This window comes from Schistocerca gregaria, chromosome 1 (assembly GCF_023897955.1).
Source record: "Schistocerca gregaria isolate iqSchGreg1 chromosome 1, iqSchGreg1.2, whole genome shotgun sequence".
Lineage (NCBI taxonomy): Eukaryota > Metazoa > Arthropoda > Insecta > Orthoptera > Acrididae > Schistocerca > Schistocerca gregaria.
In genome coordinates, this window is record NC_064920.1 from 303,562,530 (window position 1) to 303,581,273 (window position 18,744).

General features: G+C 43.6%; 1 protein-coding gene across 4 annotated transcripts in view; it reads left to right on the forward strand.

Annotated features, from left to right (window-relative positions):
- Positions 1-18,744, forward strand: part of LOC126342415 (Golgi reassembly-stacking protein 2) — a 46,014-nt gene that overhangs the window by 14,653 nt on the left and 12,617 nt on the right. For all 4 annotated transcript variants that reach the window (XM_050001853.1, XM_050001856.1, XM_050001855.1 and 1 more), the window contains exons 4-6: positions 7,550-7,753; positions 10,766-10,983; positions 13,592-13,679. In XM_050001853.1, coding sequence (XP_049857810.1) covers positions 7,550-7,753; positions 10,766-10,983; positions 13,592-13,679 — 510 coding nt within the window. The remainder of the gene's footprint in view (positions 1-7,549; positions 7,754-10,765; positions 10,984-13,591; positions 13,680-18,744) is intronic.

Consider the following 18,744-nt stretch of genomic DNA (forward strand, 5'->3'; position numbering starts at 1 on the left):
GCTCTCCAAGACTGGGGTTTCCAAGGTCCCCTTCCAATTTTTATCCATGATTTTTTTTATCTTACAGGCTCTTCCAGATTAAAGTTGGCATTTCGCTCAGGGCCCCTCAGATTCAGGAGAATGGTATCCCACATAGTTCTGTGCTAATTGTCACACTCTTCCTCATCGCCATCAATGGGCTTGTGATCTCTGTTGGGCCTCTGGTTGCCCCCGCATTGTACATCGCCGGTTTTTGCATTTGGTGCACCTCTCACTCGGTAGCATCTGCTGAGTGCCAGCTGCAAGGCACCATCCAGCAGGCCTCTGTGTGGGCCTTCGCCCATGGCATCCAGTTTTGTCCCTCCAAAGTGTGGGTTACACATTTTTCTCGTTGACCCACAGTACACCCCGATCCAGAACTTTATTTCGGCAAGCACCACCTCCATGTTGTAGCACAGTCCCATTTCTTGGGCATTATTTTTGATAAGCTGACATGGCAGCCCCACATTCGCCACCTAAAGACTACATGTATGAGGAAGCATAATGCTCTTCGCCTCCTGGCCCACACATCTTCGGGTGCAGATCGCTCCACTCTTGTCCATCTTTGCTATGCTATGCTCTGGTCTTGTCCAGACTAGATTATGGTAGTCAGGTTTATGGCTCAGCAGCTCCTTCCACTTTGAAACTCCTTGACCGTGTCCATCATTTGATGCATAACAGGCGACTGGTAACACGTAATTCCCAGCCCTGTGTTGACAGGTAGGATTCACACGTACCCCAGGTAAAGGCCAGCCCCAAGGAGGGGTGATTGCCTGAGTTGCTACCTTCCTAAATTACCAATTGATCCCTCTGTCAGGTGTTCGGGAGGTCTGAGCAGAGATGTGAACAGTCACCTAAGGCAGAAATCCAAACATACCTCTCTGATCAAAGTGTCTTTGCAGTCCATTGGGCGATGACAAAAGTTGATGCATCCATAGTGCCCACACATACTCTTTTTCTCACTTCTGATAGTGGTGCTTCCATCAAAGATCAAAGCAGGCTATGAAATTATCACAGTATGACTGTAGATTCGAAACCCGGTGCGCTGCTAGTAATGTCATTGTTACAACCACACTTGAGAGTTCTGTCGACACCCAGCCAAATGTGTAATCCGTGGTAGAGATGCTGGGGTGATTGTCCGTCGTCTTCTCCCTGTTGCATCAACTGCATTGGCGATCATGCTGCCTCCTCCTGAGATTCTCTCATATATCTCGATGAGTGGGCTGTCCAAGAGATCTGGGGGAAGGAAAAAGTGCCTTACCTGGTCGCTCACAAATTGTTGGCTAGTTGGAAACACTGCGTTCAACCATCTGACACCAACAGTACTGTTCTTGCTACATCTTGCTCCATGAAGGTCATGGCAATGCAGTCATGCGACCTCGAAATTATTGCCGTGGTTGTGAAATCGCCCAGTGTCATGGTAGCATACCTGTCTTCTCTTCCAGCTGTGCAACAAGCCACGAAACTTCCATGTCATGGGGCAAAGTCACCTGTTACACAATCGGCAGGCCAGAAAGGACAGAAGGAATACTCCCATGAAGACTTCCTATGTCCATCCGGCCAACAAACATCTGAGTCTTCGTCTGCCAACAGGAAAGGCTCGGGGAAGTCAAACAAAGGGAAACGCTCTGTCTCTTCACCAACTTCGAGATCCTCTTAGACGGTGTCGCCATATGCTGCCCTCGCCCAGCCAACCTTCGTGTCGTCAGTGCGCCCCACCAACTGTTTTTCTGCACTGGACTCTGCATACTGACTCAAGGAGAATGCTAATGCAGAATCCTCCAGCCTCTGTGTGCTATAGCGGTGAATTGTCTAAGACTGGCACTCTGCAGCTGCAGAGGTGACAACACTTCATTTTTCCCCATCAGGACTCCAGTGGAACATTCACAGCCTTTGATCTAACATAGAGGATTTACAACTGCAGAATCACTGCAGCCCCTTGTGCACTACCTCCAGGAAACAAAATGGTGTCCTTACAATTGCTTTGAACTTTCCAATTTCTTCTCAGTCCACTTTGACCTGCCCCCCCTCCCCCCCCCCACCCACCCACCCACCCACCCACCCACCCACCCACCCACCCACCCACCCACCCACCCACCCACCAAGGATGGCATTCCATCTCATGGGGGAGTCATGCTGCTTATGATGATGATTATGTTGTTGTTGTTGTTGTTGTCTTCAGTCCTGAGACTGGTTTGATGCAGCTCTCCATGATACTCTATCCTGTGCAAGCTTCATCATCTCCCAGTACCGACTGCAACCTACATCCTTCTGAATCTGCTTGGTGTATTCCTCTCTTGGTCTCCCTCTATGATTTTTACCCTCCACACTGCCCTCCAATTCGAAATTGGTGATCCCTTGATGCCTCAGAACATGTCCTACCAACCAATCCATTCTTCTAGTCAAGTTGTGCCACAAACTTCTCTTCTCCCCAATCCTATTCAATACCTCCTCAGTAGTTACATGATCTATCCACCTTATCTTCAGCATTCTTCTGTAGCACCACATTTCGAAAGCTTCTATTCTCTTCTTGTCCAAACTACTTATCGTCCATGTTTCACTTCCATACATGGCTACACTCCATACAAATACTTTCAGAAACGACTTCCTGATACATAAATCTATATTCGATGTTAACAAATTTCTCTTCTTCAGAAACGCTTTCCTTGCCGTTGCCAGTCTACATTTTATATCCTCTCTACTTCAACCATCATCAGTTATTTTACTTCCTAAATAGCATTTCCTAATCTAATTCCCTCAGCATCACGCGATTTAATTTGACTACATTCCATTATCCGCGTTTTGCTTTTGTTGATGTTCATCTTATATCCTCCTTTCAAGACACTATCCATTCCGTTCAACTGCTCTTCCAAGTCCTTTGCCGTCTCTGACAGAATTACAATGTCATTGGTGAACCTCAAAGTTTTTACTTCTTCTCCATGAATTTTAATACCTACTCCAAATTTTTCTTTTGTTTCCTTTACTGCTTGCTCAATATACTGATTGAATAACATCGGGGAGAGGCTACAACCCTGTCTCACTCCTTTCCCAACCACTGCTTGCCTTTCATGCCCCTCGACTCTTATGACTGCCATCTGGTTTCAGTACAAATTGTAAATAGCCTTTCGCTCCCTGTATTTTACCCCTCCCATGTTCAGAATTTGAAAGAGAGTATTCCAGTCAACATTGTCAAAAGCTTTCTCCAAGTCTACAAATGCTAGAAACGTAGGTTTGCCTTTTCTTAATCTTTCTTCTAAGATAAGTCGTAGGGTCAGTATTGCCTCACGTGTTCCAACATTTATGTGGAATCCAAACTGATCCTTCCTGAGGTCCGCATCTACCAGTTTTTCCATTCGTCTGTAAAGAATTCACGTTAGTATTTTGCAGCTGTGACTTATTAAACTGATAGTTCGGTAATTTTCACATCTGTCAGCACCTGCTTTCTTTGGGACTCGAATTCTTATATTCTTCTTGAAATCTGAGGGTATTTCGCCTATCTCATACATATTGCTCACCAGATGGTAGAGTTTTATCAGGACTGACTCTCCCAAGGCCGTCAGTAGTTCCAATGGAATGTTGTCTACTCTGGGGGCCTTGTTTCGACTCATGATGATCATAGTCAACCCATCTGCCTGACTACCGGGCTCCAAGCTGGCTTCCTCACTTGATTTTTTCGCTTTGTACCGTTTGCACTCCTCTGCTATTTGATATCATCTGGACAGACTTCCTCCAGCTTATTGGGCAGCTGCCCCACTCCTTTCTGCTGCTCAGTGACTTCAATGCACACCATCCTCTCTATGGTTCTGCAAGAACCTGTGCAAGAGGTGCCCTCTTGGCTGACCATCTCAACAACTCAACCTCATCTGCCTTAACACAGAAGCACCCACATTTTTTTCAGACTCCACACACACCTATTTCCATTTGGAACTACCCTTCTGCACTGCCCAGCTTACCCATTGTCTCGGGTGGTCCGCTCTTTCTAACACGTGCTCGAGCAGACATTTCCCATGTGCTATCCGTTTGTTGGCTCCTACCCCACCTATTTGCAAACCCAAATGGGAGCTGGCTAAGGCTGACTGTAGGCTCTATTCCTCCCTGGCAACCTTTGACAAACATCATTTCCTCAGTTGTGATTACCTAGTGAATACCTTACAATCACCGCAGACCATTCCATTCCTCCCACTTCATCCACACCGTGCTGTGACACAGTTCATCTGCAGAGATGTGCTGTCTGCATTTTTAACCATCATCCTACAATGACAAACTGCATTCATTATAAACAGTTGCATGAACAGTGTCTTCCCATTCTTCGGAATAGCAAAACAGATAGCTGGATTTCATTTAACAGCTCTTTTAATAGTTCCACTTCCACCTCCGTTGTGTGGGCCAACCTCACTCAAGATGGCTCTCTGGTACCAAGGTCCATTCCGCAATTCCAACCTGACAGTAGCAGACGGTGTCATAGTGGATCCTATTGCTATCTCCAAAATCTTGGACCAAAATCTTTGTGGAGGTTTCGAGCACCTCCCATTATCACCCTGCCTTCCTCCATCAAAAACGAGCAGAGGAGACTTGGGCAATACCCTTCTCTTCTAAGGATAGTGAGTGCTACAAAGCTGCCTTTACTATGAGATAATGCTCTCACTTCATCGCGATCCTATGCCCCAGGGCCAGACAGTGTTCGCATTCAGACGTTGCAGCACCTTTCTTGAGCAGGCAACACTTTCTGCTTAATACGTACAACTGCAGCTTGTCAGAGGCATGTTTCCCATATGCTGGTGTGAAGCCACTGCCATACCCATATGTAAGCCTGGTAAGGACAAACACCTTCCTTCTAGCTACTGCCCCATTTCTCTCGCCAGCTGTGTTCGTAAGGTGATGTAATGTACTAACCACTACACAGTGTGGATTTCAAGTGTGCCGTTCTGCAGTTGACCATCTTGTCACTTTGTCCACCCATATCATAACTTGTTTTCTGTGGAAATCTCAGATTGTGCCAATGGTTGTGTCAATTTGGAGAAAGCCTACGACACCTGCTGGAGGACTGGTATCTAGTGTATACTCTACACATGGGGTTTCCGAGACCGCATGCCTCGTTTCTTTCAGGAATTTTTAAAAAGATGGAGATTTCAAAGTACTGGGTTCTGTCTTGTTGGACACCTTTTTGGAGGAAAGCGAGGTGCCTCAGGGTACCGTCCTGAGCGTCATCCTTTCTGCTATTGCCATTAACCCTATAATGGCCTGTTTCCTGCCGGGTACCTGTGGCTCCCTTTTTGTTAACAATTTTGCCACCTATTGCAGTTCTCCATGGACTTGCCTCATTGAGCGGCATTGTCAGCAATGTCTCAGTCGTCTTTATTCATGGAGCATCGACAATTTCTCTTGTTCTTCCACTGACAAAACAATTTATGTAAGTTTCTGCCGGCGCAGTTGGTTCTGTTGCATCATCTTTAATCATGGGTCTGTTGGTCTTCCATTTGTTTGAAAGTATGAAATTCATGGAGCTCATACTCGATACGAGTCCACAGCTCGTGGTCTAGCGCTAGTGTTGCTGCCTCTGGATTACGGGGTCCTGGGTTCGATTCCCAGCTGGGTTGGGGATTTTCTCTGCCCAGGGACTGGGTGTTTCTGTTGTCATCATCATCACCACCACTCGTGAGAATGAATAGAATGGATTGTGAAAAGAAAATAAACTGTGTAAAAAATTGGAACTTTGTACTGGTGCTGATGACTGTGCAGTTGAGTGCCCCACAAACCAATCATCATCATCATCATCATCATCATCATCATCATCATCATGCTTGATAGGAAACTTTCGTGGTCCTCCCACATGTCTTACCTGGCAGCGCATGTGTGCAGTCACTAAATGTTCTACAGGTCCTCAGCGGTACTTTCTGGGGAGCAGATCAAACTACCCTCCTCCATTTGTACTGATCCCTTGTTGATTTGAAACTCGGCTATGGGTGTTTCATTTATACATCTACATGTCTGTCTCTCTTACACTGTCTCAACATAACCCTCACATCGTGGCATCCCTTTGGCCAGTGCCCCTTGTTACACTAGCCTGGTTGAGAGCCTGTATGCAAAAGCTGCCAAACTGCTGCTGTTCTACCACTGTGACTTTCTCCTCAGCAGATATGCATGCCATTTGTCTGCCATGGGCGGTCACCCATTGTATGCCTCGTCTCTTCTCTTCATTTTTGGCTCTTGCTCTGGCAGCTTAACTTCATGCTAGTTGCAACTTTCCTGATGGGTGTGAACCATTCACCACCTTGGCTTTGTGCGGTGGCCCGTGTTCATCTTGGCCTTCGTTCATTTTCAAAGGACACTACTCCAGCCTTGCTCTATGGCCTTCAGTTTTTCATGACCTTCGCACGGAACTTTGCGATAGTACCTTTGTGTACACTGGTGGCTCTCGTATTGACCATGGTGTCGGGTGTGCCTTCGTCATTGGTACTGACATTTTTTGGTATCAGCTTCCGGAACACTGGTCAGTATTTACAGGAGAGCTCTTTTCCCTGTATCAGGCCACGCAGTGCATCCGGTGACACAGGCTTTTCAATTACGTCATCCACTCTGATTCTCTCAGTGCCCTTCAAAATCTTTGTGTGCTGTACACCGTCCATCCCTTAGTGCAAGGGGTCCAGGAAAGCTGACACTTCTTCACTCTTGATGGAGCTAGTGTGATGTTCATGTGGGTTCCTGGTGTTGTCGGTTTGACAGGAAATGCAGCCACTGACACTGCTGCCAAGGCTGCAGTCCTCGTACCTCAACCCATTGGTTCTGACAGTCCCTCCGACGACCTCTGTGTGCTGTCTGTCAGCAGGTGGTGTCACTTTGGCATTACTTCTGGTCCTCCCTTCATGGCAGCAAGCTCTGGGTTATGAAGCCTCTTCCAGCAGTATGGATGACCACCTCTCGCCGTGAGGAGATCATGTTAGCTAGGTTGTGTAATGGGCATTGTCTTTTTAGCCATTGCGATTTGTTAAGTAGTGCTCCCCCACCACTTTGTGCTCATTGCCCTCAACCTTTGACAGTCTACCATTTCCTGGCAGAATACCCTTTTTGTAACCACTTACATTCTAATTTATGTTTTGCTGTCTGAGTTATCAGCTGTTTTAGCGAGCGACACACATGTTCTCGGCCAAGTTTTTCTTTTTATCCGTTGTAGCAATATGGCAAATGACATTTTATCTTTAGTTCAGGACCTCTGTTGCCTCTATGGTGTATTTTATGGCCCTTTCTACAAAAGGAAGTCCCTGTTTTTAACTGTCTTTCTTTCTGCCGATTGGGATTAACATGTAGTTGCCTTTAATGCGTCTCTTTCTGTTCTATGGTCCTGTTATGGGTGCATATGAGCCTCCCCCCCCCCCCCCCCCCCCCCCTCCTACCACAAAACAAAACCAATGAGGGCTTTGATGGAAGTAGTTTTCACAGAAGTGAAGGGATAGGACACATGATTTATACTTGCGCGCACGTACACACACAAAGTAATATAATTAATTTTACCCTGTTTTTCTTGTATTTGCAGGATCAGGATAATGACACGCTGAAAGAACTGCTAAAGCAAGGTATAGGCCAGAAGCTACAAATGACAGTATACAGTAGTAAGACACAGTCTGTCCGTGAGGTATCTATTGAACCAAGTACTACTTGGGGAGGCCAGGGTTTACTTGGTGTCAGTATAAGATTTTGCTCCTTTGAGGGAGCGAATGAAAATGTATGGCATGTGCTGGTAAGTAGAAGTAATCACAATTCCTTGTTTTTGTTAATCATTATATGTTATATGCTATTTAAAGTTAACAGAAAACTATGAACCCAGTCTGTTAGTTGGAAACACGCCCATTTATTGAGCACTGAATAAAGAGTAGTCTGCCATTTATTGCATTCAGTATATGTGGCTGTAGTACAGTATCCTTTAGTACAGAGCAATGGTCAGTGAGTAGCCACAGTAGAATTTGTCAAAGAGCCACGTTTTGATGAATAATTTGTTACCTAACTTTCAAGGAAGGAGAATCTCGGAAAAGTAGGAGATACAGAGTTGTAGATTATATCACTAGGCTACAATACATGGTTCAGTTGGCAATTGTGAATTGTGATTTATTTGTCTTATAAGATACAGATGTTAATCAGTTGATTAGAGTACAAGATACATGTTGCAAGAATGGTTAATACAAATTTACTGATGCATAAATCCTGTTAATAAGACATAGCCATTTATAAACATTTTTATAACTTTTTTATGAAAAGGCAACTACCTTTACACAAGAAAAAAATCTGTAAACTGCACCCTGCTCAAAATATTGTTCATCCTTGATGAAATCTTCTAGTGAGTAGTAGAATTGCTGAAGTAGAGGATCATGTAGCTTTTTCCCCATGTGCTGTGGAGTACGAGAATATAAGTTTAAACAATAAGCAGGGCGCATGAAATCAGCATTGTCATATAGTATGAGTGATCAGGAAAGGTTTTCCTCGAATAATTGTAAATTGTTTTGTGAAAAGGTAATTGTGTCGTAGGTTTATAGGGAGGGAAGAATTTGTAATTTCTGGTGTGTAGTGATACGAATTCATTGGATTTACAGGACACATTTATAATCACCACTGGTTCTCCGTTCATGGGAGCAAGCTCTGGGTTATTAAGCCTCTCCCAGCAGCGTGGGTGACCTCCTCTCGCCATGAGATCATTTTAGCTAGTTTGTCTTTTTAGCCATCACGATTTGTTAAGTGGTGCTCCCCACCGCTTTGTGCTCATTGCCCTCAACATTTTACGGTCTGCTATTTCCTGGCAGAATGCCCTTTTTGTGACAACCTAAATTCTAATTTATGTTTGCCATCTGAGTTATTGGCTGTTTTAGCGAGTGACGTGCAGCTTCTTGACCGCATTTTACTTTTTATCTGTTGTAACGATATGCTGAAGGACATTTAATCTTTAGTTCAGGACCTCTATTTCCTCTATGGTGCATTTTATGTCCCTTTCTACAAGAGAAAGTCACTGTTTTTAGCTCTTTCTTTCTGTCGATTGGGCTTAACGTGTAGTCGCTTTTATCTCCTTATTCATCTTCATGTTCTACATATGACCTTATTTGTTTTTGCGCCCTAAAACAAATCAAAAACCAAAGAATAAAATTCTTTGTGCCAGTCAGATACGGTCTGTAAACTACTCTGCTGACTGTTTATGGGACCAGACTATATACTTAGGCATAATATTCTACAGAACATACAAGATCATTGTCTAGTAAAAATTAACATCAGGGAGCAGCAATGTGGAACGATGTAATTTCTTATACAGTAGTTTCCCAAAATACCAAATCTTTGGCTCCAATTGAAAAACTGATGGGAGGGGAAAAGTACAGTACATCACAGTTCACTATGTGAATGTATGTAGAATAAGCAAAATGTGGGACTGCATCAATGGCAAAATGAAGGCATGACATTGTAATTCTGTCAGAAACAGAAAAGGACTTGGAAGAGCAGTGGAATGGAATGGACAGTGCCTTTGAAGGAGGATATAAGCTGAAGATCAGCAAAAGCAAAACAAGGATAGTGGAATATTGTCAAATTAAATCAGGTGATGCTAAGTGAATAAGATAGGAAATGAGACGGTTAAAGTAGTAGAGGAGTTTCGCTACTCGGGCAACAAAATAACTGATGATGGCTGAAGTAGAGAGGATATAAAACGTAGACTGGTAGTGGCGAAGAAGCATTTCTGAAGAAGAAAAATTTGTTAACTCTGAATACAGATTTAAGTGTGAGGAACTCTTTCTGAAGGTATTGTCTGGAGTGTAGCCATGTGTGGAGGTGAAACATGGATGGTAAACAGTTAACTTAGAGAGAGAATAGAAACTGTCGAAAAGTGGTGCTGTAGAAGAAAATTGAAGATTATATGGGTCGATCACGTAACTAGTTAGGAGATACTGAACAGAATTGGGGAGACAGTAAATATGTGTGTCCATTTGACCAAAAGGAGGGACCAGTTGATGGGACAGGACATATTCTGATACATCAAGGGATCGTCAGTTTAGTACTGGAGGACACAAGGGTCATGGGTAAAAATCAGAGAGAGAGAGACCAAGAGAGGATCACAATAAGTAGATTCAGAAGGATGTAGGTTGCAGTTGTTATTCAGAGATGAAGAAACTCACAAAGAATAGAGTAGCGTGGAGAGGTGCATCAAGCGAGTCTTCGGACTGAAAACCACACAACACCAACAACAGCAATACATGTGCATCAGAAACATTGGTAATGAAAAAAAGGCAAGTGGGCAGGATATAGGTGTGCAAGATGAAATTTCAAACAAGCATAATAGTACTACTAGAATGGATAGACAGAGGAACAACCGTAGAAACGACCAAATGAAGATGGTATGAGCGTGTTAAAAGAATGAGAGTTAAGCAGCATACCTAAGGTGCAATAGGAGCAAGAGACTTAGAGGAGGACCAAGAGACAGGTGGATCATTGAAGTGATGAAATGTGTGATGAAGAGAGAAGATCTGAACTGAGTGGAGAGAGGAACATAGTATGAAGACGGAAAGGTGGAGGAGGAGACTAGGCAGTCATTTCAACTCAAATTAATTTGTGTGTTAGTGTGAGTGTATTTATTTGTTTTCATAGTGTTTGCATTTATATTTGACAAATAAAATAACATTTTCAATTTTCTCAAAGAATCAGTTTTCAATTACTCTACCAATTTAAGAAATTGGTTGCATAATGTGAATATTAAAAAATGATTTCATATTAACTTTTACAGGAAGTTAACCCACAGTCACCAGCAGAAATTGCTGGATTAAGGCCATTCACTGACTATATCATTGGAGCAGATTCAGTACTACATGAAACAGAAGACCTGTTTACACTTATAGAAGCACACGAAGGCCGTCCTCTGAAACTTTATGTGTACAACACAGCAGAGGACTCGTGCCGAGAAGTCACTATAACCCCAAATTCTCAGTGGGGAGGACAAGGAAGGTTTGTAACATGTTATGTAGTTCCATAATACAGGCCTAACAGTACTCTCTCTCTCTCTCTCTCTCTCTCTCTCACTCTCACTCTCACTCTCACACACACACACACACACACACACACACACACACACAGATTGTGTTATTCACACATTTCATTAATATCATCATGATTGTGGGGTCTTTGGAGGTGAGGCTTCAACCTGGGTATCACTTTGTTGGATGACCTTCCACTCATTTGCCTAAAAATATTCAATCACGAAAGAAAATTATTGATGTGATCAAGTTTATAGTTAAACTCACTTGCTTCCAAATTTATGAACCATGTACTGGTAGTCTCGTTACAAATTTACCCTTGTATCCATTACTTTCTACTGTAATATTATTGGCACACCATAGATGCTCTTGTAGGTTGTTTAAAATACTAATGAAATAAAGAGAGATGTTTGGTCATACATCACTGCTGTCGCAATTGAATATAGAATGTTAATGTTGTGGAACAGATGTGGTATTTAAGTTTCAGTGGTAACAGGAATATGAATTAGAATAGATTGCTACTCTTTACATAGAAGAGACATTGAACAACAGATAGGCACATGTCAAAGTAGACCAAGTTATTGGAGACTGTCCTTTAGATGTAAATAACACACATGCAAGCAAGCACAGCTCCACATGCAGATCACATTTGTCATGTCTGGGTGCTGAGGCCCAGTTGCACTAAGTAGCTTAATTAGGTGGGGTGGCTGTGGGGTTACAGAAAAGGTGCAGCATCAGAAGGCTGTGCAGGGGAGTGGGGGGATTAGATAAGTGTAAAGGTCTATGCAGATGTGCTAGGAGGATGAAGGACAGAAGAGTGACATTGGGGAAGGATGTAGATGTCGGACATGGCCATTTCATCAAACTCTACCTCGTGGGTGGCTTCATCAGAACTCTCAGCACGGTATCTCCATTTCTACAGGTGCCACCCATTCCACACCTGGAAATTCCAGCCTAGCCACCCATGGACATTGCACATGCAATGACAAGCAACTCATCACAAAATATTCCAAAAGTCTCGAGCCTTTCTCACGGATGTTACTGTCCTCCTCCCTGTCCATAAATAATCTCCCGCACCTTATGTTCCTAGTCACCCTCTGTAGCCACTGGTCAGCCATGAAGGAGCACATCCCTCATGACAGTGTACCGTCCAGGACTGGAGCAGCTGCCACATTCTCTGACAGTGTTTATACTATCTCTCATCGTGCCCTGAAATCAGAAATATCTTCCCCCTTATACACCTCACCCTTTCGATAGTGGTATTCCACCACCCACCCAACAGAGGCAGTATACTTAGCCATCCCTATTCCTTGCCCTAAGGCTCATGTAAAAGACATAGGTGTGAAAACTGTTCACATATGTCATCTCGTTACAACTTACCCAAGTCTTATCAATGGCATTTCCTACCCAACCAAGGCAGCACCACCTGTGAAAGCAGGCTTGTGGTGTACCAAAATTGCTGAAACCATCGTGTGGCAATCTGTGGGTATGACCATCAACAAGCTGTTTGTCTGCCAGAATGGCTGTGGCCAGGAGGCAGCTAGACCACACAGTAACCAATCACACCATGCAACATAGTGTGCTTGACTTTAGCAGCTGCTTCACAGTCTGGAATCTTCCCACAAATAGCAGATTTACTAAATTGTGCAGGTTGGAACTATACTTGCAGCATACCCGTTTTTGGACTCCTCTGCTCTCACTTCAGCCTCACACATGCTTTCTCTCCTCCAGTGCACCTGAAGAGTCTTTTACTCTTCTGTGGCTTTTCCACCCCCTGTCCCCCACCCCACCCCCTGCCGACACCCACCCCCCTCCCTGCTTTTCCCATACACCAGCACAGCCTTCGTCACTGCTGCTCCTAGTGGTCTAGTGACCCATCATACTGTTCCCACCACATCCTTGTACAGTCACAGGCAGCACGTCATCATCTTTCCCCACTCCTATGCTGCTATCCCTCCACATCATCACCCCACACCTATACTGCATCCCATTATCCCCCCAAACTGAAATCGCTACTCATTGTAGTCAGAAATCTGTGGCCAGAGACTATAATGACTGGGTCCAATTCCATAATCTAGTTTTAAATGTTCTTATTTCCTGCTCAGTGACTTATCTGTAGTGACTAACAACCTATCCCGGTTCGTAACGTTATTATTCATCCCAGATTTTCTGTTGTTTACATTAAGTATAAGTGTGATCAAAACCAGGTTTTAACTACATTTTACGAACTATTAAGAAATTTAGTCAATCATTTGATACTAATTTTCGTCATGTACAATATGGCTTAACTTAAGAGTACTGAAACTTCTCTACTGTAAATTTGATTAATAGCAAAAAGTTTACCAATGTGTAGGAATCTTATTCTCTATTTCCATACAGCTATAACCAAGCAGTTCCATATATTTCTGGTACTTCACACATTGGTGTGTGGTTGGACAGTCTCACTGCAGCCTGTGCTGAGCAACTTTGAAACTTGCCTAGTAGAAACTTAAGGGTGAACATATTGGAGTTTGGAGTGTTTATTTATGTAGTTAAGAAGCTAGTGTATAATGCATTTTATTTCGTGTTTTTGTTTTCAGCTTGGGTTGTGGAATTGGATATGGCTATTTGCATCGTATTCCAGTACGTAGTCACCTAGCCAAACCACATCTTCCTGTCACACCTATTGTAAGTAGTTACTGTTTTCCGTGTTTGCTATAGGGCACTAAAGACATTGTAATTTTTAATATAGAGTACATTTCTTCTTCTGTGTATCCACTAGTTTTCAGATTGTTACACACACACACACACACACACACACACACACACATTATTAAAAATCTTTTATATCTGAAAATTTCAGGTTGTGCTCTACAACAGGTAGCAAGTATTTCAGTTTCTATGTCATATTTTGCATGATATTGTTATTGGAAGTAACTTGCGAAAGCTGTCAGCACCTTAAATGCTGAGTGCTCCTGGTTGTGGAACATTCTAAAGCTTTCAAGCATAATCTGGTAACTTCCACATTCTGTCACTCAAATATTATCCAAAACATCTTTACCACAAAACAATTGTATTCACAAAATGTACTACAAATTGAAATTGCATTCCTTACTTCTTTTATCGTTTCTTGGTGCGTATTTCTCCCTTGGATAAGCACTGTTTGTCATTGACATAAATATTGTGAAATGAGACACACTCTACCAGAATGGCAAACACATGGTCATTTCAGTTATTTTTCCTATTATCATCAAGATTGCTTGCATTGAAATGAAAATTCTGGCTAGACAAAATACTACTACTTTCCATACATAAACAGAACAGATTTTTCAGAAGTATAACAGCAGATACATCACATCAACAGTAGAGAAAATCCACATAACATTCTTTGGCCCTTCCTTTCTGTTTTTAACAGACATATTTTAAAACCTTTGTTTTACTTTGGAAAGGGTAAGACATGACAACACCATCTTGATTAGATTGTGGCTTGTACTTTCATGGAAATTTTTCACTGCTTTTAGACTGTATTTGGTGCTGAAAGGATTAAACGTATGAGGGTTGGAACTTAAATGGTGGCAACTGTTTATTCACAACAGATACAAAAGAGATGCATGTTTGCACCTGTTACTGTCCTCCAAAGTAGTCACCAGCATTGTGTAGAACCCGTTGCCAGCGATGTGGAAGGTATAGTATACTGTTAGCAGAGCCTGTTCTGTTGATAGTGCGAATGGAGCAGTCTACTGCCTGTCGAATCTCTGGAACAGTTCTGAAGCGAATGCCACGAAGTGGTTCCTTCATCTTTGGAATCAAATCAAGCATCACGATGGGTTCTGCATGAATTTCCAGAAATGCAGAAATGGTTGCATTAAGATGCTGCTCAGACGCACTTGGAGCACTATGAGCACAGCGGAGGGGCTTTCGTACGCCATATTGTAACACTGGATGAGACAGGGGCCACATCATACGAGCCACAACTGAAACACCAATCCAACGAATGGCATCATTATGGGTCGCCACAAAAGTCGAAAGTGCTCAGAGCCCCAGTATGGTGAAAGTTATGGTGATTTTTGTGTATGTCTGTGATGGTGTTATCCTAGCGCATTATGTCCCTCCACGGCAGACTGTCATTGCACAGTATTACTGTTCGTTTTTGGAGTATCACCTGCGATCAGCTTTGCGAAAGAAGCAGCAACACTTTCTGCACAACTCGTTCATCATTTTGCACGAGAATGTGCGGTCGCATACAGCGCAAGCTGTGGATGCCCTGTTTGGTTGATGAGACTGGAAAGTACTTTACCGTCCACCATACTCCCCATACTTAAGTCCTTGTGACTTTGATTTGATTCCGAAGATGAAGGAACTACTTCATGGCATTCACTTCAGAACTGTTCCAGAAATTCGACAGGCAGTAGACCGCTCCATTCGCACCATCAACAGAACAGGCTCTTCTAACAGTATACTACGCCTTCCACATTGCTGGCAATGGGTTCTACTCAATGCTGGTGACTACTTTGAAGGACAGTAACAAGTTGAAACATGTAACTCTTTTGTATTGATTGTGAATAAATAGTTGCCACTATCTAAGTTCCAACCCTCATAGTCATTTTTGTGCTGGCATTTTAGGACATTTCTACTTCTTGCAGCTACAGCCGAGAGGAATAATATTATAGCACTCATTTTCCTACTGCTGGAATAATCTTGTCCTCTGTTCGTTCTTCTTTTTTTCCGCCTTACCTGAGCAGTACATTGAGTCTTATCTCAAAATTATTTCATCTTTCTTTCAGTATCTCCTTCAGTTGGAACAAATAAAATGTAAAGCTCATTTTATAAGAATTTATGGATCATACAAAACAGATTGCCTTCACTGCAAATTGTCTCAGACTGTATGTGACTTGGTAAGAAAGTGAGAGAATAGATAATTAGGAAAGTTGAACATGGTTTATAAGTGAAACAATGGAACATTCCAGTAGGAATATCACAAAATTATGAAAAGGATAGATTGCTACTTACTGTAAGGATAACATGTTTAATTGCAGACAGGCACAACAAAAAGACTGTTACGGATCTGCAGAGCTTTTACATTGAACAGTAATGGCCATTCAGAGTGTAGTAGGGAAGGGAGAGGGATAGCGAACTGCCGAGGGGTGGGAGGATGGTGAGGAAAGAAGAATGCTGTTTCACAGAGCATGCAGGGACTAGGGAGTGGCAGGGAAAGCTACCAGGGCAGCGAAAGCAGGGGAGCATAAAGGGGAAAAGATTGCTGGGAGCGTTGACAGAGAGTAGTGCTAATGAGGGTGATGGAACATTAATTGGGAGGAGGTGATAGGATGGGAGGCGATGCAGACGTAAACTGTTGGGAGTTATCCTTACATTCACTGCTCCTGAAAATATCCCAGTGTCAACCTAACCTAAGCTACTGTCCCTGCATCCTCCACCCATGTGCACGTCAGAAAATATGGTGGTGGAGGGGAGCAGCCACTGAAATCAATCATGTTATTTTTAACTGTATGTTTTGCCAAAGGATGGTCCACTTTGGTGGCTGGTTGGTTGTCATAGCAATATAAAAAACTGTGCAGTGATTACAGTAGAGCTGGTATATGACTTGGCTGCTTTGACAGGTGACCCGGCCTCTAATTGAGTAGAATAACCTTGTGATGACTGGAATGGGAAGTACTGGTAGAATGGATTGGGTAGGTCTTGTACTTGGGTCTCCCACAGGAATGTGAGCACTGTGACAACGTTGGGAGACAGGGAGTGGCACAGTGATGGAGTAGGGTGGTGTGGGGGTTGGATGGACAATGGAACACCACTTTAGTGGGAGCGAGCGGATCTTTGGTTGGATCTCTCTCATTTCAGGGCATGATGATATGATACATAATTAAAGCCCCAACGAGGGATGTAATTCAGCTGTTAGTCTGTTGTGGTATTGGATGGTGAAGGGGGTGCTCCTGAGTGAGCAGGGTGTATGGGAGTGAATTTTTGGTGTGGGGAGGGATGGCAGCTGTTAAAATACAGGAACTGTTGGTGGTTAATGGGTTTAATGTAAAAAGAGGTGTGGATGGAGCCATCACATTCAAGGTGATCAGTGTTCAGAATGTGACCCAGGTGTTGAGGATGACTAGGTGAAGTGATTGGGAGAGAAGGGTTTGGAGTTGTGAGGGAATGAAGATAGGGTGTGTTGGCCCTGAGTCCAGCTCATGAATATATCATCAAAGAACCTGAGCCATACCAGGGTTTTGGGGTTGTGGCTGGCTAGGAAGAGAGTCTCTAGATGGCCCGTAAACAGGTTTGCATAGGAGGGTGCCATGCAGGCATCCATGGCTGTGCCACAGATTTGCTTGTATACCTTCTCTTCAAAGGAGTACTAGTTCTCTGTTAAAATAGTCAGTACAATGTATGAGTAATGAGATAGTGGGTTTGGAGGCTGGAGAACACTGGGAGAGAAGAGTTTTCAGTAGCATGTCTGTGGGCAGGAGGGATGTTGGTTTATAGGGAAGTGGTGTCACCTGTGATGAGTAGAAAGCCAGAAGATAAAGGAGTGGGGATGGTGGAGATTCGGTAAAGGATGTGGTTGATATCTTTGTCATGGAAGACTAGATTTTGGCCAAATGGTTGGAGGTGTTCGTCAGGAAGGGCTGAAATTCTCAGTGGGCCACAATAATGAACTACAATGGGGTGTCCAGGATTTCTGGGGATTGTTGATTTTGGGGAGCATGTGTGTGCATTTTTGCAGGGGTGAGGACAGAAATGGATTCAGGGGAGAGGGTGTGAAAACACTTTTTTTACCTGCAGTGGAAACACTTCCTTACCACCAATCCCTCCAGCAAAAGCCAACCTAACCCCAACATTGAACCCTGTGTCTCCCACTTCATACCACCATCCAAATGTGATCCTCCCCAACCCCCTCCCACCTAACCATCCCCTGTTCAGTTTCCAGGAATTTCTTACATCCGCCGTGGCCTCATCATCCTCCCCCAAGACCCTTACTAAGAACAACCACCTTTTGGCAGAAGGAAGGATAGCTATACACAGCCTCAAAACAGATGTTAATCTAGTCATTCTACATGCAAAGGTTCTGCCACTGTCATCATCATCACAGTGTATACTAGACGGGACGCCTCTGCCAGTTGTCTGACTCCCCTGCCTATGAACCTTGCCAGTGTGTTACAATCCCAGAAGTCCAGCATGGCCCTCCCCAAAACTTCTCCCCTGAATCGTTTTTCCTGCTCACTCCTGTGACACACCACACAGCTACCTTCTATGTGCTCCCCAAAATCCACAAACCCAACAAGCCTGTACACCCCTTTCGGCTGGTTATTTTGCCCCCACCCACTGAAAGAATTTTGGCCCTCATTGACCAACACCTCTAACCAATTGCCCAAAATCTAACCTCCCACATCATTCCTTCTAGACTCTCCACCATCCCCTCTGCTATACCTCCTGGATCCATACTCTCAACATTGACACCACTTCCCTATACACCACCATTCCTCATGGCCATAGTCTTGCCACTATTAAACACCACCTATCCCAATGTCCTTCAGATTCAATTCCATTACCTCAGCCTTACTAACTTCATCTTAACATACAACTGTTTTTTTATGAAGAGAAGGTATACAGACAAATCTGCGACACGTCCAGCGGCATCCACATCTCGCCCTCCTGTGCCATCTTGTTTATGGCCCATCTAGAGAAAACATTCTGAGCCTTCCAAACCCTTGGTCTGGTTCAGGTTCACTGATGGTATCTTCAT